At 33.8% G+C, this 25,344-nt stretch overlaps 1 protein-coding gene across 1 annotated transcript in view; it reads left to right on the plus strand.

Moving 5' to 3' along the window:
* Positions 1-25,344, plus strand: part of pum (pumilio) — a 116,966-nt gene that overhangs the window by 76,755 nt on the left and 14,867 nt on the right. Inside the window, exons 7-9 of the mRNA XM_089106858.1 lie at positions 21,669-21,966; positions 22,776-23,025; positions 24,712-24,939. Coding sequence (XP_088962984.1) covers positions 21,669-21,966; positions 22,776-23,025; positions 24,712-24,939 — 776 coding nt within the window. The remainder of the gene's footprint in view (positions 1-21,668; positions 21,967-22,775; positions 23,026-24,711; positions 24,940-25,344) is intronic.

Here is a 25,344-nt window from a genome sequence, read left to right on the forward strand (position 1 = left end):
ATGAACAACCCGTCTTCAGACACCGGGTGTTCTTGTCTAGTGCATCAAGCGTGGTGCAACAGTGCACATAGTGCATCAAACACTGGTTTGAAACTTCGAACCCGCTGAAACTAGACGAAAAACTAGAAACTTGAAACTAGACGAGAACAACCCGTGTTCGAGCCCGCTGAGCCTGAAAACGCGGCTTTTATGTAGCTAGATGTCTATCTAAATATTCTCCAAAAAGGAACTAGTAAGACTAATTAAAATATTAAGAACCTTTATTAGGGCTAAACCCACACCATTGATTAATTCTAAATGAGGAAAGTTGTGCCATCAAAACTAAATTGCTTTCCAGACCCAAATCGACTTAGACTAAAATAAGCTTAGGAACATTGTCCATCCTAAAGCAAAATAAGCAAACGACAGTGTTATTTTTTCTATCATATGTGGTAATTAGTGCATTACAATCGAAACCAACTAATATTCTTTTTGAAATGTCAGCACTGTTTGTTTTGTGAACTTGATCAAATAGCTTCTGAACGGTTCGAATAATTCAGTTGATTATTAGGCAAAACACCTTGTTAGTAATTGTGTCTGCTCAAAAAAAATGATTTCTAAATATTGTAGATCAACACAATTTAATTCATTTTCGACCCCCCTCTTTGTGAATAAAAACTTGTAAGATAAAATTGTAAATAAAATTAATATAAATAAATAAATGAAATTGTAAGAAGTCTAAACCAATTTGGCTAGAATGAGGCAGCTAAAATTGGCCATGGTCCATATATTAGACTTATCATTGGTTCATATCAGCTAACCTCTAATGAGGAAAACTGCCCCTTTCCCAAGGGCCATAAAATGAACCTTAACCTGTATAACAAAAAAGTAATAGTGAATCCGCTTTTAATTGAAGGAATTAACTAGTCTCAATGGCAAAACAAAAAAGCCAAAACGATCTAGTAAAGCTACTAAAAGAGAACCACTTAAAAAATAATCAATATTTTGTTCTAGTCTACTTCAAAAAGGGTTGCTAAGTGGCAAGCCTCACTGCATCCATTCCGTATTGTATGCTTTATTTTTCAGTAGGATATAGGAAATATTTTGCACTCATGCCATCTATAAATATAAATTAAGCTTCAGGTCATAATAATGATAATGGAAGGTAGATCGCCTAAAATACTCCACTCTTTGAAAAAAAGACGTCGATTGTTCAGATATTAAGTCATTCAGGGATTTCTATCGTTCACAATTAATCAAACTTGTTATTTTGTATAGTGAATAACTTATATAGGGTTTTTGATTATTTATTAAAACTTACTGTTGATGAAATAATTCTGAAAGTAAGTGCAGGAAAGTAAGACCTTCACATTGACTACGGCTGTCCTGTCTGGCACCCATCGCTTACAGAGAAACACAGAAACCAACTAGAAACAATTCATAAGAGAGACTGCAAAATAATTCTTGGGCCAAATTATAAAAACTATGAATAAAGCCTGAGCCAGTTCAAGCTCCCAACCCTGAATGAAAGGAGGCATGAAATGCTGATGAAATTTGGAGCTGATGCCCTGAAGTCTTCAACACACTGATATATCCTGCCTCCGTTTACTTCAGAAACCCACGCACACAAAACAAGGTTGCCAACTCTGAAAGAGGAAAAAAGCTGTTAGAATGGACGCCTGCACACTCGGCGACAAAATTTTTAAACTCTTTCCTGCCCTACTGAGTCAGATATTACAGTAACAGTGTCCTGAAGTCTAGGTAATGGCTCATCATTTGTGTTTTTTTGGTGTTGGGTCTTTTGTTCTTTTCTTTTTTGTGCTCTTGTTTGATGATACCCTTGTTATTGCAGTGTGATAAAGGAAACGAATAAAAATTATTATTATTATTATTCACTATTGTCAAAAAGGATTTTTCATTCAGGCCATCTACAAATTTGAATGAAGCTTAAAGCTCATCAATTTTCGCTCTTTTTTAACCCAGGAAAAATAGATACACTCTGCAAAGTCCATAAATGTATTTTATAGCACAATTTACAATTAGCTGCAATTTAAATCCCATTGTAATTTATCAGAAATTGTAACCCTAAGATTTATGGTCTTTGTGTCAGTTTTTGGTTGTTGTTTTTCTGTAGTCTTATGTTTTAGCGTTTCAACGTAAGAGGTGAATTATTCTTTCATTCAATATCTGAGATTATACTTTGTCCATCTGCCGAATTGTTTTTAAAATCCTCTGTGTATCTTTTTTCTCTTTTTTTAGATTAAAAATATGTTGAAAATAAGTCAAAAATGGAAAAATAGGATATTTTTCAATTTTTGAACAAGCTTAGACGATTCTCTAAGAAAAATTCGCAGTGAGGTCATAATTTTGACCAATTATATAAAGATCTAATAAAAATAAAAATCCAATTATATAAGTATCTTGTTCTTTTGGTGCAAGTTACAGACGTAGACTTCTTGTAAATCGCATGTTTCACAGGAAAAGGTATACGAAGTGAAACAAACAAGTTGGAATTTTTTAGTACACATTAAATTATTTCCAAACTGATTCGAATCAGGCAAAAAAAGTTGCTTGTTTATTGCGCATTTGAATGGACGCGTACTATTAACGTATTGTGGTAAAAATCGGGTTTTAGATTATAAAGGGGGCATAATAACCAGAATAAATGGGACGAAAAGTACTTGAGGTACTATCGGCTATTCTTATTCTATAAGTATAACATCTTTAATAATAAAAATAATTTGAGAAGCAATAAATTTTATTATTATCAACTGTTAGTAGGGTGCCTCGCCTGGATTCTGGACCTTTACGTTCCTTCCTGTGCTATTCTGGACCTTTACGTTCCTTCCGGTGCTATTCTAGACCTTTACGTTCCTTCCTGTGCTATTTTGGACCTTTGCCTAGATTATGTTCCTTCCCATGCTATTTGCTTGGCTTATGTTCCTTCCCATGCTATTCTACAACTTTATGTTCCTTCCCATGCTATTCTACGACTTTATGTTCCTTCCCATGCTATTCTGAGCCTTACATGTGTGTAGGCTTTGTTATTTAAAAAATTGGACGCTACAATCAGAATTCTTTGATCGACATTTGCAAAAAAGGGTTAAAGTGATTAGCAATTACGAGCGGGGATTCTCCGCTGTTTTTTTTTTGTTTTTTTTTGTTTTTCATCGAAAACTAGAGATTGTCAAATTGCGTATTTAGGAATTGTTTTGATTGACATTTTTGCAAAAAGGGATAAGGAATTCGCAAATTGGACACTGTGAACGATATTAATTAATGTTTTGAATAATAGGAGTGTGATTGATTCTAATTAGTGATTGGATAATTTTTTAACATGAAATCTCTGAATAAAATATTTTTTCCCATGTTATTTGCTTGCGTGTATAGGAATTCCCATGTTATTTGCTTGCGTGTATAGGAATTCCCATGTTATTTGCTAGCGTGTATAGTAATTCCCAAGTTATTTGCTTGCGTTTATAGGAATTCCCAAGATATTTGCTTGCTTGTATAGGAATTCTCATGTTATTTGCTTGCGTGTATAGGAATTCCCATGTTATTTGCTTTCGTGTATAGGAATTCCCATGTTATTTGCTTGGGTGTATAGGTATTCCCATGATATTTCCTTGCGTGTATAGGAATTCCCATGTTATTTGCTTGCGTGTATAGGAATTCCCATCTTATTTGCTTGCATGTATAGGAATTCCCCTGTTATTTGCTTGCGTGTATAGGAATTCCGATGTTCTTTGCTTGGGAGTATAGGATTTCCCATGTTATTTGCTTGCGTGTATAGGAATTCCCTTGTTATTTGCTTGCGTGTATAGGAATTCCCATGTTATTTGCTTGCGTGTATAGGAATTCCCATGTTATTTGCTTGCGTGTATAGGAATTCCCATGTAATTTTCTTGCATGTATATTTATTAAACTGTTCTTTTATTTCTTTTATATTTTTTCACTTTTTTTTTTCTTTCGTTTTTATAAAGTCCCATGTTTTTTTCTTGCGTGTATAGGAATTCCCATGTTATTTTCTTGCGCGTATAGAAATTCCCATGTTATTTGCTTGCGTGTATAGGAATTCCCATGTTATTTGCTTGCGTGTATAGGAATTCCCATGTTATTTGCTTGCGTGTATAGGAATTCCCATGTTATTTGCTTGCGTGTATAGGAATTCCCATGCTATTTTAAGGGCTTATGTTCCCTCCCATACTATTATAAGGGTTTATGTTCCCTTCCTATGCTAATCCAGGAGCTTATGTTCCTTCCTATGCTATTATAAGGGCTTTTCCGTGTGGTTTTTCTTTGCTTGATACCCATTAAAAACAAAATTTTTGTGTTAAATAAGTAGTTCTTGTATCTTTTAAAAGAGATTTACGGGGTTTGAGAGACTTGGTTGCCTGATTCCGTCTTGTTTTTATTTAATTGGTGACCAATAAAAAAGAAATATTTTTTTTAAATAAGTAGTTCTTGTATATTTTAAAAGATATTTAAGGTGTTTAAGAGACTCGGTTTACTTAGTCCTTGTTGTTTTTCTTTACTTGCTTACCATTAAAAACGAAATTTTTTTGTTAAATATTTAGTTCTTGTATCTTTTAAAATAGCTTTAGGGGGTTTGAGAGACTCGGTTGCCTGATTCTGTTTGGTTCTTCTTTAATTCGTGACCAATAAAAACGAAATTTTTGTGTTAAATAAGTAGTTTTTGTATCTTTTAAAAGAGCTTTAAGGGGTTTTAGATACTCAGTTGCCTGATTCCGTGTGGTTTTTCTTTACTTAGTGCTCATTAAAAACGAAGTTTTTGTGTTAAATAAGGAGTTCTTGTATCTGTTAAAAGAGCTTTTCGGGGTTTGAGAGACACGGTTGTCTGAGTCCGTTTGGATTTTCTTTATTTGGGGCCAAGTATAAAATAAATATTTGTGCTAAATAATAAGTTTCGGTGTCTTTTACAATATCTCTAAGTGGGTTGAGAGACTTAATGGCCTTATTCCGTGTGGTTTTTCTTTACCGGGTGGTCATTAAAAAAGAAATCTTGTGTTAAATAAGTAATTCTTGTATCTGTTAAAAGAGCTTTAAGGGGTTTGAGAGACTCGGTTGCCTGATTCCATTTGGTTCTTCTTTATATGGTGCCCATTAATAACGAAATTTTTGTGTTAAATAAGTAGTTTTGTTATCTTTTAAAAGAGCTTTAAGGGGTTTGAGAGACTCAGTTGCCTGATTCCGTGTGGTTTTTCTTTACTTAGTGCTCATTAAAAACGAAGTTTTGTGTTAAATAAGTAGTTTTTGTATATGTTAAAAGAGCTTTAAGGGGTTTGAGAGACTCGGTTGCCTGATTCCGTGTGGTTTTTATTTACTTTGTGCCCATTAAAAACGAAATTTTTGTGTTAAATAAGTATTTCTTGTATCTTTTAAAAGAGCTTTACGGTGTTTGAGAGACTCGGCTGCATTGTATTTTTCATAATTTTCTTAAAAGAAACTAGAGTTTATGTGTTAAATAAGTAGTTCTTGTATCTGTTAAAAGAGCTTTACGGGGTTTGAGAGACTCGGTTGCATTGTATTTGCTATAATTGGCTTACAAGAAACTAGAGTTTACGGCCAAATACCCTTATTAGCTAAGATTTTATAGAAATGGTTTTACTTTTCGATCCAAAAATAGACTAAAGTTTCAGATTTGAACCAGAGAATTGTATTTTCCATAATTTTCTTACATCTTTGCAAATTATTAACGATAACAAACATGTTTTCGACCAGATGGGTTTTGAAAGCACATTCAGCATGGCGTGCGCTTTTTTTATCATGAACCCTTTAGAGACCAATTTGATCAACTTGGAGAAAGTTCAAATAGAATCGTTACTGATACTGATATTAGTGCGTAAACTACAAACTGACAAAAAATATCCAGAACTTTTTTTCTTATAGCCTTGACTTTGAAGACATTTCCTCATCTTTATTGGCTTTAGAAATATCATGCAAAATAAAACTAACCAAACCGTCGTTGCTTTGTCGAATTTTAAGCAAACAAAAGGATTGTAACACCTGATTGGCTCGTTTGTATGCGATTTCAAGCCAGTGAAAAGAACGAAACGTCTTTGAGTCACATTTTTTTTATAAAGTAAATTCGATGTTTCTCTATGATTCAATCCCAACATCCCCCTGATCTAAGTATTGAAAATGATTTCACGACATTATTTTAGTTTTTTTTTTCTTGCCCCAAACTATTTTTTTTCATCATGAACCGTTTAGAGATCAATTTGATCAACATGGCGAAAATTCAAATAGAATCGTTACAGATATTGGTATTAGTGCGTAAACTACAAACTGACAAAAATATCCAGAACTTTTTTTCTTATAGTCTTGACTTTGAAGACATTTCTTCTTTTGTAATTGTGTCTTGTCTAAAACCTATAGTTTGGGATGCTATTTGGGCTTTTCAGAGCTAGGTTTCTTATTTTCTCATAGGTGTGTGTTGTCTGAAACCTACAATTTGGGGTGGGTAGTTTGCTATTTCTGGCTTTTCAGAGCTAGGTTTCTTAGTCTCTCATAGGTGTGTGTTGTCTAAAACCTACAATTTGGGGTGGGTAGTTTACTGTTTCTGGCTTTTCTGCGCTAGGTTTCATAGCCTTTTATATGTGTGTGTTGTCTGAAACATTTTGTTTTGGATGCTATTTGGGCGTTTTAGAGCTAGTTTTCTTAGTCTCTTATAGGTGTGTGTTATCTGAAACCTACAATTTGGGGTGGGTAGTTTGCTATTTATGACTTTCCTGAGCTAGGTTTCACAGCCTTTTGTAGGTGTGTATGGTCTGAAACCTTAACTTTGGGATGCTATTTGGGCATTTCAGAGCTAGGTTTCTTAGTCTCTCATAGGTGTGTGTTGTTTGAAACCTACAATTTAAGGTGGGTAGTTTGCCATTTTTGGCTTTTCATAGCTAGGTTTCTTAGCCTCTGATAGATGTGTGTGTTGTCTGAAACCTACAATTTGGGGTGGGTAGTTTACTATTTCTTGCTTTTATGAGCTAGGTAATAAACTATTTCTGTAAAATTTGAGGTAGTATGGGTTTTTTACCGTAAAATCTAGTTTTTTTTAAGAAAATTATGGAAAATACAAATCTCTGGTTCAAATCTGAAACTTAAGTCTATTTTTGAATCGAAAAATAAAACTATTTCTATAAAATCTGAGCTAAAAAAGGATTTTTGACCGTAAACTCTAGTTTGTTTTGTAAGAAAATTATGGAAAATACAATTCGTTGGCTCATAGGTGAAAATTAAGTCCAGTTATGGATCGAAAAATAAACTATTACTATAAAATCTAATCTAATAAGGGTTTTTTGCAGTAAACTCTAGTTTTTTGTATGAAAATTATGGATAATACAATGCTCTGGTGGAAAACTGAAACTTTAGTCTTTTTTTGGATTTACAAACAAACTATTTGTGGAAAATATAAGCTAATAAGGGTTTTGACCGTAAACTCTAGTTTTTTTTGTAAGAAAATTATGGAAAATACAATTCGTTGGCTCATAGGTGAAAATTAAGTCCAGTTATGGATCGAAAAATAAACTATTTCTGTAAAATCTGAGCTAATAAGGGTGTTTGCCCGTAAACTCTAGTTTTTTTTTAGAAAATTATGGAAAATACAATTCTTTGGTTCAAATCTGAAACTCTACTCTAGTGTTTGATCTAAAAAGAAACCATTTATGTAAAATCTGGTTTAAAAAGTGTTTTGGATAATAAACTATAGTTTTTGTACTATTAAATGAAGATTAACGGGACTGTTTCAAACATGAAACTAGATTATTTTTTTCTATTGAAAAATTAAAATATTTCCATAAAATACTATACCAAAATGTTTTTTTGACCTTGATATTTTTCTTTTTGTAAGAAAATAATGAAAAATACATATCTCTGGTTCAAATCTGAAACTTAAGTCTATTTTTGGATCGGAAAATAAAACTATTTCCGTAAAATCTGAGCTAATAAGGGTTTTTGGTTATAAATTCTAGTTTTTTGTAAGAAAATTACGGAAATTACAATTCTCTGATTCAAATCTGAAACTTCAGTCTCTTTTTGGATCGAAAAATAATACTATTTCTATAAAATCTGATTTAAAAGGGTTTTCGACGGTAAACTCTAGTTTTTTGTAAGAAAATTATGGAAAATACAATTCATTGGCTCATAGTTGAAAATTAAGTCCAGTTATGGATTGAAAAATAAAGTATTTCTGTAAAATCTGAGCTAACAAGGGTTTTTGGCCGTAAACTCTAGTTTTTTTATAAGAAAATTATGGAAAATATAATTCTCCGGTTCAAATGTGAAACTTAAGTCTATTTTTGGATCGAAAAATAAAACTATTTCCGTAAAATCTGAGCTAATAAGGGTTTTTGACCGTAAACTCTAGTTTCTTGTAAGAATATTATGGAAAATACAATTCTCAAGTTCAAATATGAAACTTAAGTCCAGTTTTGGATACTAATAATGATGAGGACTGATGATTCTAATTTAATATTTTTTCCATAAGAACAGATTTTTTTTTTAAACTTCGAAATTGTTTAACTTCATTTATTTTTTATCATATTTTTTGTTCGTATCTTAAAATTAAAAAATATGCCTACGCTCTAATAATTCTATTCTATGATTGGCCAAAGATACGATGTGGCTTTCCCATTGGTATTCTATGTCCGGTTATTGACATCTCTTAGTCTATTGCATGTATTAAATCAGTATTTTTTACGCAGTGTAACGATAAACACATAAGTCATATCTTAAAAAAATAGTTAAGATGGTGCATTTTAATAAAGTGTGTTCACATAACAAGATTATTGTAGCATTGAATACCGACAAGGAGAAGTATTTAAACTATGAAACAAGTACAAGTGGTAGCACTATTGGAAATGTATGCATGCATTGTCATGACAGTAAGGAATTCAATTTCTTTGGAATAGCGAAAAAATTCAACTCTTATGTTGGTGGTTATGCGAGATTGAGATCTCCAGAGATGATTGCACTCAAAGAGAATGCCAACATAAAAATAATCGTTGATGATAGAGGACAACTCCTTGCTACTGTTGCAGGTAACACATTACCTACTGATGCATCCAATCGTCAGCTTTCGGGTATTAGCATTCAACGGATGGTCAATAAAAGAAAGGCCTACTCTTCTACTAATATCGTAAACCATATCTTGTCTACGTGCCGAAACTGTTACCTCTGTGAAAATAATGTGATAATAGACAGTGAAATTGCCAGAAAAATAAAAAGGGCATTGGCAGAAAATATCACTATGGAATATAAAGATGAATCGATGAAAAACAAAACACCAGCAAACGTTACTGCCATTGATCAAACAGTCAATGAAACAAATAATACCAAAGACGAAAAGCATACTGAGCGTGTTGATGAGATACCAGTAAAAATTGTGTATGACTCTAAATGGAATAGTGATTATTCTACTGATTACGAACTAAGAGAAGACAATAGCTACAATATGAAGAGAGAACATGGTGAACTATTTTATGGAACAGATTCAAAATGTCCAAAGTTAATCATTGATATTAATAATGTATCATAATATATTTTTGTATTAATATTCTACATAGCATTATCTCATTAAAAATATATTATGCATTACCTTGTTATGTGTTCATTATTTTTAGAGTAAGCTAGCATATCAAACGTTTAGAATGTCTATTAAAACATCGGAGATGTAAGAAAAGGAATTTGCATACATCTATTGTCAGACACATGGGATAACATTGACAAGATCTAGCTATCAGAATGAATAAATTCTTTATCAACATCCGTTGTTGGATATGTTATTATGTCATTATGAAAAAATTATAAGTAGGTAAGTAAGTAATTAAGTAGGTAAGTAAGTAACAAACTCTTTCTTGAATTCACCTCTTGGATACACAATACAGAAAGTTAATTCAGGAAATTATGAAAAAAATTGAACAAATTCTTTTTTAACATTCGTTATCGTTTGAAGTCACTTCCTACACAGTCAATACAGCAATTTCAAAAAATCTAAGCATTAAATTGATTAAATTCTATATCAATATCCATTTCTCACATACATGGGAATGCACTTTAAAAAATCTAAGTGTTAGAGTAAATACATTTTATTTATCAACATGTTTTATCAGATACATCGAATAAAATTAAAGCTATGTCGACTTTGCATATTTTATTAAACATATCCGACAAAGGATGCTGAAAAAGCATTTATTCACTCTGATATTTAGATTTGTTATTTATAATTGTTGTAACTGATAAAAGACGTTGACAAAAAATAAATTATTCACTCTGACACTTAGATTCTGTCAATTTTATTCGATGCATCTTACAAAAGATGTTGATATAAAAAATTTATTTACTAACACTTAGATTTTGTCAATTTCTTCCCCATGTATCCGAGAAATGGATGTTGATATAGAATTTAATCAATCTGATACTTAGATTTTGTGAAATTGCTGTATTGACTGTCTAGGAAGCGACTTCAATCGATAAAGAATGTTAATAAAGAATTTGTTCAATTTTTTTTCATAATTTCCTGAATTTAAATTTCTGTATTGTGTATCCAAGAGGTGAATTCAAGAGAGAGTTTGTTACTTACTTACCTACTTAATTACTTACTTACCTACTTACTTACCATTTTTTCATAATGACATAATAACATATCCAACAACGGATGTTGATAAAGAATTTATTCATTCTGATCGCTAGATTTTGTCAATGTTATCCCATGTGTCTGACAATAGATGTATGCAAATTCCTTTTCTTACATCTCCGATGTTTTAATAGAAATTCTAAACGTTGTATATGCTAGCTTACTCCAAAAATACTAAAAAAATAACAAGGAAATGCATAAAATATTTTTAATGAGATAATACTATGTAGAATATTAATACAAAAATATATTATGATACATTATTAATATCAATGATTAACTTTGGACATTTTGAATCTGTTTCATAAAATAGTTCACCATGTTCTCTCTTGATATTGTAGCTATTGTCTTCTCTTAGTTCGTAATCAGTAGAATAATCACTATTCCATTTAGAGTCATACACAATTTTTACTGGTATCTCATCAACAGGCTCAATATGCTTTTCGTCTTTGGTATTATTTGGTTCATTGACTGTTTGATCAATGCCAGTAACGCTTGCTGGTGCTTTGTTTTTCATCGATTCATCTTTATATTCAATAGTGATATTTTCTGACAATGCCCTTTTTATTTTTCTGGCAATTTCACTGTCTATTATCACATTATTTTTACAGAGGTAACAGTTTCGGCACGTAGAGAAGATATGGTTTACGATATTACTAGAAGAGTAGGCCTTTCTTTTATTAACCATCCGTTGAATGCTAATACCCGAAAGCTGACGATTGGATGCATCAGTAGGTAATGTGTTACCTGCAACAGTAGCAAGGAGTTGTCCTCTATCATCAACGATTATTTTTATGTTGGCATTCTCTTAGAGTGCAATCATCTCTGGAGATCTCAATCTCGCATAACCACCAACATAAGAGTTGAATTTTTTCGCTATTCTAAAGAAATTGAATTCCTTACTGTCATGACAATGCATGCATACATTTCCAATAGTGCTACCACTTGTACTTGTTTCATAGTTTAAATACTTCTCCTTGTCGGCATTCAATGCTACAATAACCTTGTTATGTGAAAACACTTTATTAAAATGCTCCATCTTCACTTTTTTTTTAAGATATGACTTATGTGTTTAACGTTCCACTGCGTTTAAAAATACTGATTTAATACATGCAATAGACTAGGTAGTGTCAATAACCGGAAATAGAATACCAATGGGAAAGCCACATCATATCTCTGACCAATCATAGAGTAGAATTGTTAGAGCGTAGGCATATTTTGTCATTTTAAGATACGTACAAAAAAAGATAAAAAATAAATGAAGTTAAATAATTTCGAAGTTTAAAAAAATAGTCTGTTTTTATGGAAAAAAATATTGAATTAGAATCATCAGTCCTCATCAATATAAGTATCCAAAACTGGACTAAGTTTCACATTTGAACTAGAAAATTGTATTTTCCATAATTTTCTTAAAAGAAACTAGAGTTTACGGTCAAAATCCCTTATTAGCTCAGATTTTACGGAAATAGTTTCATTTTTCGATCCAAAAATAGACTTAAGTTTCACATTTGAACCAGGGAATTATATTTACCATAATTTTCTTATAAAAAAACTAGTATTTACGGCCAAAAACCCTTGTTAGCTCAGATTTTACAGAAATATTTTATTTTTCGATCCATAACTGGATTTAATTTTCAACTATGAGCCAATGAATTGTATTTTCCATAATTTTCTTACAAAAAACTAGAGTTTACGGTCGAAAACCCTTTTAACTCAGATTTTATAGAAATAGTTTTATTTTTCGATCCAAAAATAGACTTAAGTTTCAGATTTGAACCAGAGAATTGTATTTTCCATAATTTTCTTACAAAAAACAAGTTTACGGTCAAAAACCTTTTTTAGCTCAGTTTTTACGGAATTGTTTTATTTTTCTATCCAAAAATAGACTTAAGTTTCAGATTTGAACGAGAGAATTTTATTTTCCATAATTTTCTTCAACAAAGCTAAAGTTTACAGTCAAAAAAACATTTTTGGCTAAGATTTTATGGAAATAGTTTAATTTTTCAATCCAAAAAAAGTCTAGAGTTTCATATCTGAAACAGACAAGTTTAACGAACATAATATTCGTACATGAAACGATAGTTTGCGTTCGAAAACCCTTTTTAACAATTAATATTCATAATCGTCTTATTTTTTAATCAACCACTAGAGTAGAGTTTAATATTTAAGAAATAGACGAGTATTTTCCCTACTTTTATAGCACGAAACTATAGTTTACGGGCAGAACCCCTTATTAGCTCAGATTTTACAGAAATAGTTTGTTTGTCGATCCAAAAATAGACTAAAGTTTCAGATTTCCACCAGAGAATTGTATTATCCATTATTTTCTTACAAAAATTTAGAGTTTACTGCAAAAAACCCTTATTAGATAAGATTTTATAGAAATAGTTTATTTTTCGATCCATAACTGGAATTAATTTTCACCTATGAGCCAACGAATTGTATTTTCCATAATTTTCTTACAAAAAAAACTAGAGTTTACGGTCAACAATCCTTTTTTAGCTCAGATTTTATAGAAAAAGTTTTATTTTTTGATCTATATATAGACTAGAATTTCAAATTTGAGCCAGAGAAATGTATTTTCCATAATTTTTTTACACAAAAAACTAGAGTTTACGGCCAAAAACCCTTATTAGCTCAGATTTTACAGAAATAGTTCATTACCTAGCTCATAAAAGCCAGAAATAGTAAACTACCCACCTCAAATTGTAGGTTTCAGACAACACACATCTATGAGACACTAGGAAACCTAGCTCTGAAAAGTCAGAAATAGCAAACTACCCACCTCAAATTGTAGGTTTCAGACAACACGCACCTAAGAGAGACTAAGGAACCTAGCTCTGAAAAGCCCAAATAGCATCCCAAACTATAGGTTTCAGACAATACAAACCTACAAAAGGCTATGAAACCTAGCTCAGAAAAGTCAAAAATAGCAAACTACACACCCCAAATTGTAGGTTTCAGATAACACACACCTATGAGAGACAAAGAAAACTAGCTCTGAAACGCCCAAATGGCATCCCAAACTATAGGTTTCAGACAACACACACATACAAAAGGCTATGAAACCTAGCGCACAAAAGCCAGAAACAGCAAACTACCCACCCCAAATTGTAGGTTTTAGACAACACACACCTATGAGAGACTAAGAAACCTAGCTCTGAAAAGCCAGAAATAGCAAACTACCCACCCCAAATTGTAGGTTTCAGACAACACACCTATGAGAAACTAAGAAACCTAGCTCTGAAAAGCTCAAATAGCATCCCAAACTATAGGTTTTAGACAACACACACCTACAAAAGAAGAAATGTCTTCAAAGTCAAGGCTATAAGAAAAAAATTTCTGGATATTTTTGTCAGTTTGTAGTTTACGCACTAATATCAATATCAGTAACGATTCTATTTGAACTTTCGCCAAGTTGATCAAATTGATCTCTAAACGGTTCATGATAAAAAAAAAAATAGTTTGGGGTAAGAAAAAAAAACTAAAATAATGTCGTGAAATCATTTTCAACACTCAGAGCAAGGGGACGTTGGGATTGAATCATAGAGAAACATCGAATTTACTTTTAAAAAAAATGTGACTCGAAGACGTTTTGTTTTTTTCACTGGCTTGAAATTGCATACAAACGAGCCAATCAGGTGTTACAATCCTTTTGTTTGCTCAAAATTCGACAAAGCAACGACGGTATGGTTAGTTTTATTTTGCATGATATTTCTAAAGCCAATTAAGATGAAGAAATGTCTTCAAAGTCAAGGCTATAAGAAAAAAAGTTCTGAATATTTTTTGTCAGTTTGTAGTTTACGCACTAATATCAATATCAGTAACGATTCTATTTGAACTTTCTCCAAGTTGATCAAATTGGTCTCTAAAGGGTTCATGATAATAAAAAAAATAGCGCATGCCATGCTGAATGTGCTTTCAAAAACCCATCTGGTCGAAAACATGTTTGTTATCGTTAATGATTTCCAAAGATGTAAGAAAATTATGGAAAATACAATTCTCTGGTTCAAATCTGAAACTAGTCTATTTTCGGATCGAGAAATAAAACTATTTCTATAAAATCTGAGCTAATAGGGGTTTTTGGCCGTAAACTCTAGTTTCTTGTAAGAAAATTATGGAAAATACAATGCAACCGAGTCTCTCAAACCCCGTAAAGCTCTTTTAACAGATACAAGAACTACTTACTTAACACAAACTCTAGCTTCTTGTAAGAAAATTATGGAAAATACAGTGTAACCGAGTCTCTCAAACCCCGTAAAGCTCTTTTAACAGATACAAGAACTACTTATTTAACACAAAAATTTCATTTTTAATGGGCAACAAGTAAAGAAAAACCACACGGAATCAGACAACCGAGTCTCAAACCCCTTAAAGCTCTTTTAACAGATACAAGAACTACTTATTTAACACAAAACTTCGTTTTTAATGAACACTAAGTAAAGAAAAACCACACGGAATCAGGCAACCGAGTCTCTCAAACCCCGTAAAGCTCTTTTAAAAGATACAAGAACTACTTATTTAACACAAAAATTTTGTTTTTAATGGGCACTAAGTAAAAAAAACCACACGGAATCAGGCAACCAAGTCTCTCAAACCTCGTAAAGCTATTTTAAAAGATACAAGAACTACTTATTTAACACAAAAATTTTGTTTTTAATGGGTATCAAGTAAAGAAAAACCACACGGAAAAGCCCTTATAATAGCATAGGAAGGAACATAAGCTCCTGGAATACCATAGGAAGGGAACATAAGCCCTTATAGTATGGGAGGGAACATAAGCCGTTAAAATAGCATGGGAATTCCTATGCATGCAAGCAAATAACATGGGAATTCCTATACACGCAAGCAAATAACATGAGAATTCCTATACACGCAAGCAAATAATATGGGAATTTCTATACACGCAAGCAAATAACGTGGGAATTCCTATACACGCAAGCAAATAACATGGGAATTCCTATACACGCAAGCAAATAACATGGGAATTCCTATACACGCAAGCAAATAACATGGGAATTCCTATACACGCAAGCAAATAACATGGGAATTCCTATAAACGCAAGCAAATAACATGGGAATTCCTATACACGCAAGCAAATAACATGGGAATTCCTATGCACGCAAACAAATAACATGGGAATTCCTATACACGCAAGCAAATAACATGGGAATTCCTATACACGCAAGCAAATAACATGGGCATTCCTATACACGCAAGCAAATAACATGGGAATTCCTATACACGCAAGCAAATAACATGGGAATTTCTATACACTCTAGCAAATAACAAGGGAATTTCTATACTCTCAAGCTAATTACAAGGGTATTCCTATACATGCTAGCAAATAACAAGGGAATTCCTATACATGCAAGCAAATAACATGGGAATTCCTATACATGCAAGCAAATAACATGGGAATTCCTATACACGCAAGCAAATAACATGGGAAAAAATATTTTATTCAGAGATTTCATGTTAAAAAATTATCCAATCACTAATTAGAATCAATCACACTCCTATTATTCAAAACATTAATTAATATCGTTCATAGTGTCCAATTTGCGAATTCCTTATCACTTTTTGCAAAAATGTCAATCAAAACAATTCCTAAATACGCAACTTGACAATCTCTAGTTTTCGATAAAAAAAAAAAAAAAAAAAAAAAAACAGCGGGGAGTCCCCGTTCGTAATTGCTAATCACTTTAACCCTTTTTTGCAAATGTCAATCAAAGAATTCTGATTGTAGCGTCCAATTTTTTAAATAACAAAGCCTACACACATGTAAGGCTCAGAATAGCATGGGAAGGAACATAAAGTCGTAGAATAGCATGGGAAGGAACATAAAGTCGTAGAATAGCATGGGAAGGAACATAAGCCAAGCAAATAGCATGGGAAGGAACATAATCTAGGCAAGGGCCCAGAATAGCACAGGAAGGAACGTAAAGGTCTAGAATAGCACCGGAAGGAACGTAAAGGTCCAGAATAGCACAGGAAGGAACGTAAAGGTCCAGAATCCAGACGAGGCACCCTACCACTGTTATTGTTTTTAAAGTGTTCTAGCGGCTAAAAGAATATCTTTACTATATTCATTTGTAAATTTTTAAAACTTATACACCTCGCATTAACAGTTCTTTAACCCAATAAAAACTAGTTTAAATGGACGTACACAAAACCAATAAATTGCATTGCATTTTCTTTCTCATTCAGTCAACTCTGTACATTCATCCTTTATTATTTGTCAAATGGGTATTGGCTAATGCTTGAATTGTAAGGGAACACTTACGTTTTTTTCTTATTCAAGTAAATAGACAGACAACAGTCTTTAAAATGAACAGAAACTATTTTATATCTGGGGTGCTGCCCCTCTCTGCAGCATTCCTCGTAGATGCAGAAAATACAGCCTGTAGGCTGTCATGATCATATTATATTTTGAAAAAGTTTAACATTCTCCTCAACATTTCCCGAAGTTTCACCTTAGTACTCTTAGCCTTTCCAAGTTAGAAAACCTCGCCTCTCCCCTTTTCAACAATAAATTATGTATACAAGTGTAACCTATGGCCGAATCCCGAAATCTGCATTATATTTACCGCTTGATCTTCAAAACGTTTGACCTGAAAATGTAATTGTTGTTAGCATACGCAAATTAATAACCCCTTTTATTGACGAAGCATTGTGATAAAAAAGGAAAGAAAAAAAAATTCAACTTTTCATCGCATTGCTCTTGTGCTTAAGCTACTATTACTACTACTAACAATTTACTGCAGCACCAAGCCGCCTGAAGCCAACACAGCTACGCATGTTCATCCTCAATCCCGATCCTTTTTACACCTTCCAAAGGGAGGCATCAAAGCCTCCCTTTTTACACCTTCCCAGGAAGTTCCGATTTCCCGTAAATCTTTCTTTATGACATCCTTCCACCCCAACCGCGGACGGACGGTTGGCAGAAAAGGACAATCTCTGGCAATCTGTCATCTTTCATCCGCAGAACGTGCCCTAACCATCTCAACCTTTCTCTCATTCTAGCCCTAAGAATCGGGAGTGAACCACATTTTTCATACAGCCTATTGTTTGGAATACGGTCAGTCAGCCAGGTACCCAGAACAACCCATAGGCAATTTCTCTGAAAAACATCTAGCATATCTTCATTCGTTTTTCGGAGCGCCCATGATTCAGAGCCATTCTTGACTATCGTCATCACTGGAGCTTCTAATATTCTAACCTTGGTTTGCAGACTTATCTTCCTGTTTTTCCAAACTTTTTTCAACTGTGAAAAAAAACACCCCAAGTCTTGGCTATTTTACTTTTAACATCTTCACTGCCCCCACTATCTTAGTAAACTAGTGAATTACAGTACCCCCCCCCCCCCATAGGAAAAAGTCACAAGATGTGTGGTCACAAAATCGTGGTCAATAGGTTTGATCTCCATGTTAGTCTGTCTTTGAACTTCTCACGCAGCAGAGTCTCACGAATCGTGTCTCGCGAAGTGTGGCAAGTTACACTGTCTCGTTGGAACCAGATATTTCGATGTTCATTTGATCCAATCGGGACCAAAGGTAACTAGTGAGCGTCACCAGATAACGAATTCCATTCACCGTAACAGCCCTTCCTTGGTCATCCTAAAAAAATATAAGGACCAATTAAACCCCTACTCCAAATTGCACATCAAACCGTAACTCTGGTTTTTGATTTCTTCTGTTAACCCATAGTTTTTCAAATTTCTTGATCAACCTACGAACCGTGGATTCATTTAGGTCAATATTGTTTCTTATAAATCGTGTGGGGTTTTCGAACGGTTTCCGAAAAACTCGCCATTTCTGCATTGTGTTTTCACGATCAACACTCTTTGTTCCGTACAATATATTTCATTGAATATACACCACAAATAATAAGCTGGAAAACAAAATCACAGCATCAAAACATAACCTCAGTTATTAGTAATAACAAAAAATACAAAAACAGTGTTGCTAACTACTACAAATAAAAACAATGGGCTTTTCAAATCCGGCGTTCTTTTTTAAACACTCAAAATGACCAACTAGAGTGAGTGGTAGCCAGGGGCATAATTTGCTATGGGGTAGGGAAGGGGGAGGTAACTGCCCTCCCCGACTTCGGTTTGCCAACCCTTTCCCCCGGACCCCAGTTTGCCCTCTCCCCCCACCCCAAGCTGAAATTTAGTTTCTTCAAAAATACTGTCAATACTAAGATAATCCTGCATAATTCAAGCATCCGCAGAAACGGGTCAGTTTTTTTTAGTGTATCTTTACCTTTATGGTACTATATGGCTAATTTTTCAGTTTTTACTTTCATTTTCACTTGATTTGAGACAATTGGCTCCAAGTCCCCCCCCTCCATGATTTTGACGAAATTACGCCTTTGGTGGCAGCTTGCCTAGGTGTTCGTGCAAGACTCCCATGCAGCTCCCGTTCACGCATAAAATTCATTTCTTGGTTGCAGAAGTTACCGCCAAGCATCTAGTTCTACAGTCTAGACCTCTGTGAAATTCTGCCATTTGTAACAGCTACTTTTGTCTTTGTATTTATGATCTATACTTAAAAGGAGGTTTATATGTGTATCTGGCTTTAAAACCAGTTAAAGCTCGAAATTTGAATAACATTTTTGGTATGCCGCATACAGCTTACTACGGATATCCCCCCGCCGTGCCTTATTGCAATATTATGCCTTAAGTAATTAAACAGTTGGAATTTTCTTGTTCAAAAGCTATAACTCTTTCCAAATAAAGAGGTCAGATTGACATTAGTCTTAAACAGGACTGACAAAAAATTTGCTAGATCAATTGCGCACCTTTATAATGTGTACAATCAGGTTTCACATTATGCAAGTGGCCTATTGACCGGGACACTTTACATTTGTACTGCTGAGTATGTTTTGCGTTTTGCATCTCTTCCCTAATGTATCTTGTATGGACAAAATAGACTGTGGAAAGTTGTTTTCGTTTTCGAAAAAAAATAAACAATAATATATGAATAGGCATCGTCTTGCACAGACCCTGCCTTGCGAGCAGCTTTCCTTAAACCGTAGTCAAATTTCTCTGTACCGCGGGGCCTTAGGCTTGGGTTGCTAGTTCTCGAAATCACTGATTTAAGGGTCTTGAATTGAATGAGTTAGATGGGAACCATGTTGCTTAATCCCTAAAATTGCTTTTAAAAAAGATTTAAGTTCCTAGTAAATGTAATTAAAAAAATGTTGATTTGATAAAGAGCGATGTATCCTATGTTTTTTTCGGCCACATCATATAGCATAGATGTTCATAGAGCTTTAAATTATGGTTTATTTGTTCGCAAAATGAAAGTTCTATGGCTCTTCGTGGGAATGATTTGTGCGGCCTTAAGGGTGAGGGTCTCTTATGCAAATAGCAAAGGATTCATAAATAAATATTAATTAAAAGTGAACGTGTGACACCTTGTTGAAAACAGCGTCAGGCAAAGATTTTCAATTAATATGGTTGGATTGTCCGCAATGGGCAGTTGGGGCCTCGGCAGCCTGTAATTCCCCCTCCCTTCGTCCCTGCTTTCGTTTATGTATAGGTATCTTGTGCCTCTTTGGACTTGTGATCATTTAGGAATTATTAAGGGAATGCCCCTCAATGATTAAATGTTAATCATTAGCAAGCATATAGATCTTAGTGTAAATGTCCTTAGTCAGAACGGAATTAGTAAATAGTAAATGAATGGTGTTTGATTTGTCTCAGAATTGGTATTTAAGGATTTCTTAGGTTTTTTATTACTAATCTGAGGCTCAGATTGCAATATAAAAGTCTCAAGTCAAATCAGGCTATGTATGTATTTCGCAGATAGTGTTTGCTTCTCATCGAAGTTGATCTTAGCTATACCTGAAGTCATTGATTACCAATCTAAGGCTGATGATGCAATATATATCCACTTATTTCCACAATCAATGTATGACTTTTCAAAGTTAAATACACATAACTCGTACAACAACTACTGCTAATACTCAAGTCATGACTTACTTAACAGTAATAATTTTTAAGACTATGTATATTTAAGATACTTTTAAGACCAAAAGTATCTCTGTAAGGATGAAACGAAATAGGGACTTATCGGGATTCATTCTAGTATACTACTGGCTTTCAGGAAAAGAAAACGAAACAAACCAAACCCTGCCTTAATTGGCATCATGGATCAAAAGATCGTACGTTCGAGTGGTACATTCGGTTGTATATTCAGTTATTTAAAGCATAATCTGTCCAAACTAAGACTGACAATACGAGAAAACATGGCAAAACGAGGTAATTTATAGCCAGTGAAAACAAAAGAAGGCAAATGCAAGTATTTCGGCCGAGAACTTCACTCAGCTGTCCCCAGTGCGTAAAAAGGAAGGACAAACCTGCTCCCTTCTCCCCCATGATCCCTATTAAATAATGATAATAATAAAAAAATAAGGAGAAAAAAATGCTACTCTTTTTTAGAACAGAATGCAAATTAAACAGATTCTTCAATCGGGTCAATTAAACCTATAAACCTCTAGTACAGAAGTTCAACACAGAAGTTGTTCGGAAACGGGACTTGAAAAGAAAGTAACGGGCTATTCGAGCAGAATGCCTATTGGTTGTGCAACACAAGCAACTCGGTTCTTGCTATACAGGTTACCAGCAAGCGTGACATATGACTGACTATCTCACAAAACATTCTTTTTTCTGATACACCAGCTTATCTACAACATTTATTTGTGAAAACCTTTTTTCCTATCCAGAGATTCATATTTTGGGAGTATACCAAAAGCATCTCTGTAAGGATGAAACAAAATGGGGACTTATCGGGATTCATTCTAGTATACTTCTGGTTTTCGAGGAAAAGAAAACGAAACAAACCAAACTCTGCCTTAATTAGCATCATGGATCAAAAGATTGTAGGTTCGAGTGACACATTCGGTTGTATATTCAGTTATCTAAAACAGAATCTACCCAAACTAGCCCTCGAGGCACTTTTTTTTCGGATTATTATTAATATTATAAGAAGTCTTTTCTTCGTTTTTAATAGGCATCATTTATTTTAGGCACAGTAACTGCGTCACCAGGTCCATTAGGCGGACTGTCTGGCTCATTAACTCCACCCCCACTGGGTTTAAGCAACACAGTGACATCCGGTCTCCAGCTAGGGCTAGGACCAATTATACCTGGAACTAGGGTAATGTCTGCCGCCCCTGGCTCTGAAATGAAATACCGTAGTGGTGCACTTACCCCCAACGGGATGTTTAGCTCGGCCAACTTGTTTGGTCAGGGTGTGAAGACGCGAACAGCTAGCGGAGGAATGGACAAGGCTTCTGGAAGATCACGACTTCTTGAAGATTTTAGGTTTGTCTTCTGTTCATTTATTGCATTATCTTTGGAAAAGGGCTCTATGAGTTTTTACTGGCCTGATCTTATTGCGCAAAAACAACCAAACAAAAGTCAGCCACGGTTTATTATTATAGACGGTTTAAAATATGACAGTAGCATTTAAAACTTGTGAAATATCGTCTGAAAATGCTCACCTCTCTCTCTCTCTCTCTCTCTCTCTCTCTCTCTCTCTCTCTCTCTCTCTCTCTCTCTCTCTCTCTCTCTCTCTCTCTCTCTCTCTCTCTCTCTCTCTCTCGTCTCGTCTCTCTCTCTCTCTCTCTCTCTATCATATATCATATATATATATATATATATATATATATATATATATATATATATATATATATATATATATATATATATATATATATATATATATATATTATTTGATTCTTTAAAAAGTATGTTTATGTTTGTATACATAGAAATACCGATTTTCTCTCAACTTATGTTATTATGAAAAGGTATTCCCCCTCTCCCCTTATGTACAGGCTTGAATGTATAAATTTGTCACCCTAAGGTAGAATCAGATATATCAATGAAACAGTCAACAAAAAAGGTATATCTTCTGAGTATTTGACTGTACCATTTGTTGATCCTTTGTATCAATTCTTGCTTATAATTAAATCTTATTTATCTTATTCTAAGAATTCTTTTTTTTTAAATCTCAACACCCTAAGTTAAAATAGTCAGATGCTTTTAAATTCTTTCACAAGAGAATTGCCTGGCTTACCAAGCTTTATGTAATTAAAATACATCTTTTACCATATCCATTATATTTTCAGGAATAACAGATTTCCTAACCTGCAATTGAGAGATTTAGCCAACCACGTAGTGGAATTCAGCCAAGACCAGCATGGTTCCCGGTTTATTCAACAGAAACTAGAGAGAGCCCCTCCCAATGAGAAACAGATGGTTTTCAATGAAATAGTAGCAGCGGCTTACGCCTTAATGACTGATGTGTTTGGCAACTATGTCATTCAGAAATTTTTTGAATTTGGTACTCCTGATCAAAAGATAGCCTTAGCTGGAAAGGTATTTGACATGTTATTTATATATCTTACTCGTATGCATGTTTCTTTGTAACGTCGATAAATATCCGTAATAACTAACCAATATGACATGACATGATCCCATTACTGAGTCGTGTATATCTTTGGAGATGGTTTACACTCAGTCAGTTGGTTTGTGACTTTTTCAAATTAAGTTTTACACCTGAAGGGAAGTGAATATTGGGTACAGGTAAAAGAGATTGTATGCAGTCAGTAGCTGTAATTGAAAGACGACGAATTTTACGCGTAGTTGTCTGAGTGCGTCCTGTTTCGACTCACGGCAGAGTACTGATTTGAAAATTCGAAATAGTTTTCGAAAAGCTGAAAAAAGTTCTTTTTTTGGGGTAGGGGGACTTAGAGTATTGTGTTTGGGGGAAGAAGGCCAAATATTTTCTCAAATAGTTTTTTTTCTGCCGGTCATCCGACAGGGTCTTCGGCTAGTGTATATAAGCAACTGAATACAGAGCATTCCCCAATTTGCCCCCCTCCCTTCTTCGTCCTAGGAAAAATGCTCTGACGGTTTATTTAGTTTGCCAAGTGTATCCTTTTTCTGTCATGGCTAGAGATCGAGTTAGAGCTTGTAGGTTTTTTCAGGGGTGTGTGGGGGGGGGGGGGAAAAGGACTTACACCTCTTACCGTTCCTCCCTTCCGTCCTAAGGGAAAAGTTTGCGTCTATTTTTGTACATAAGCATTTGTTAAGTGCGTATCAGTATGTTCAAAAAAGTAAAAAATTACATATTTCTTAAAACGATCAAAGCAAAATAGAACATACAATTTACCTTTCTGGGAATTACCTCAAAATCAATGAATCCATGCATCCATTGTAATTGAAAAGTGATTGGAGAAAAGCTATATGATGAAAGTTCTGATATGCATGGTGATCAGAAGTTATTGTGATGGTCCGTTTAACTTAAGAGCTTGCATCACGAAGTTTTTTCTATTTTTTACTTCAAATTATATTGGTAAAAAAAAGATAATTTTAGACTTCAAAAACGCCCATCATTAAATATTTATGATAATTTCGGTCTGAAATTATAAGGGAACTTTAATAGTGCTATTTACTGTACCCACCTAATATATATCTTTGATATTTTATTGTTAATTTTAGATCATTTCTAAGATAAGGCAGGGGGCGTCGAATTCGCCTCTTAGACTTTTGAAAAACATTGTAAATACTCCCTGAGATCCCACTGGCTTGTACTCGGTTTCATATTTTTGTTATATCTTTTTTTTGTAAAACCTTCTAGCACTGGACGTGATCTAACGAAGGTCTTTGTCGAAACATCTTTTCAATTTTGTGTCAAACTAGCTGAAACTGGTCTTCGTCTTTTGATCCCTTTTATGTCATTATTGGCATGTAGGTAAAAAAAATGGGTAAAGGATGTTGCACTAGACCCTTAAGGTTCGAATCCGCGGTGCTGATCTCCTTCTCAAGGTCCTTCAGGTAGGAAGCGTAATTCGGATGGGGGCCAGCCATCCTGTGCTTTCGCACACCCTTCCTGTTTTCCTTCCCCTGGTTTATCCACTAGGATTCGAACCCTCGCCCTCTCGCACAAAGGATCCTAAATCCAGCGCACCAATCCACTCGGCTAAGACGATTTGGATCGGCTAAAATGGGGATGTAGGGTTGAGCATAACTTAATTATACCAGTCTTTCTATCTTTATCAGCTCCGTGGTCATGTATTGGCTTTGGCTTTACAAATGTATGGATGTCGAGTAATCCAAAAAGCCCTGGAAAGCATTGGCACAGAACAGCAAAAGGAAATTGTTCGAGAGTTAGATGGCCACGTTCTTAAGTGTGTTAAGGATCAAAATGGAAATCACGTGGTTCAAAAGTGCATCGAATGTGTCGAACCTGGTGCACTACAGTTTGTTATTGATGCCTTTGAAGGACAGGTAATTCGCCTTCTTTTTCATTGACTCATTAAATATATCTGTTTGCTCGTCTTTTCTGTCTGCATATTTTGATTCATTTCCCATGTTTAGAAACTATGTATACATATATATATATATATATATATATATATATATATATATATATATATATATATATATATATATATATATATATATATATATATATATATATATATATATATATATATATATATATATATATATATACATATATATATGTATTTATTATCTATACGTAAACATGTCATAGAAACACAAGAAGAAGCATAATAAAAGAAGATAGATAAAAAAAAACATTGCTTTAAAACTTGAAAACTTTTCATTTTGGCAAAATTCAATTTTGTGATTATGTTTTGCAATTTGTCTTGCAAATTAGATTTTGAG

The sequence above is a fragment of the Artemia sp. Qi Xiang Cuo genome, chromosome 21 (assembly GCF_049724085.1).
Source record: "Artemia sp. Qi Xiang Cuo chromosome 21, ASM4972408v1, whole genome shotgun sequence".
NCBI classification, from domain to species: Eukaryota; Metazoa; Arthropoda; class Branchiopoda; order Anostraca; family Artemiidae; genus Artemia; species Artemia sp. Qi Xiang Cuo.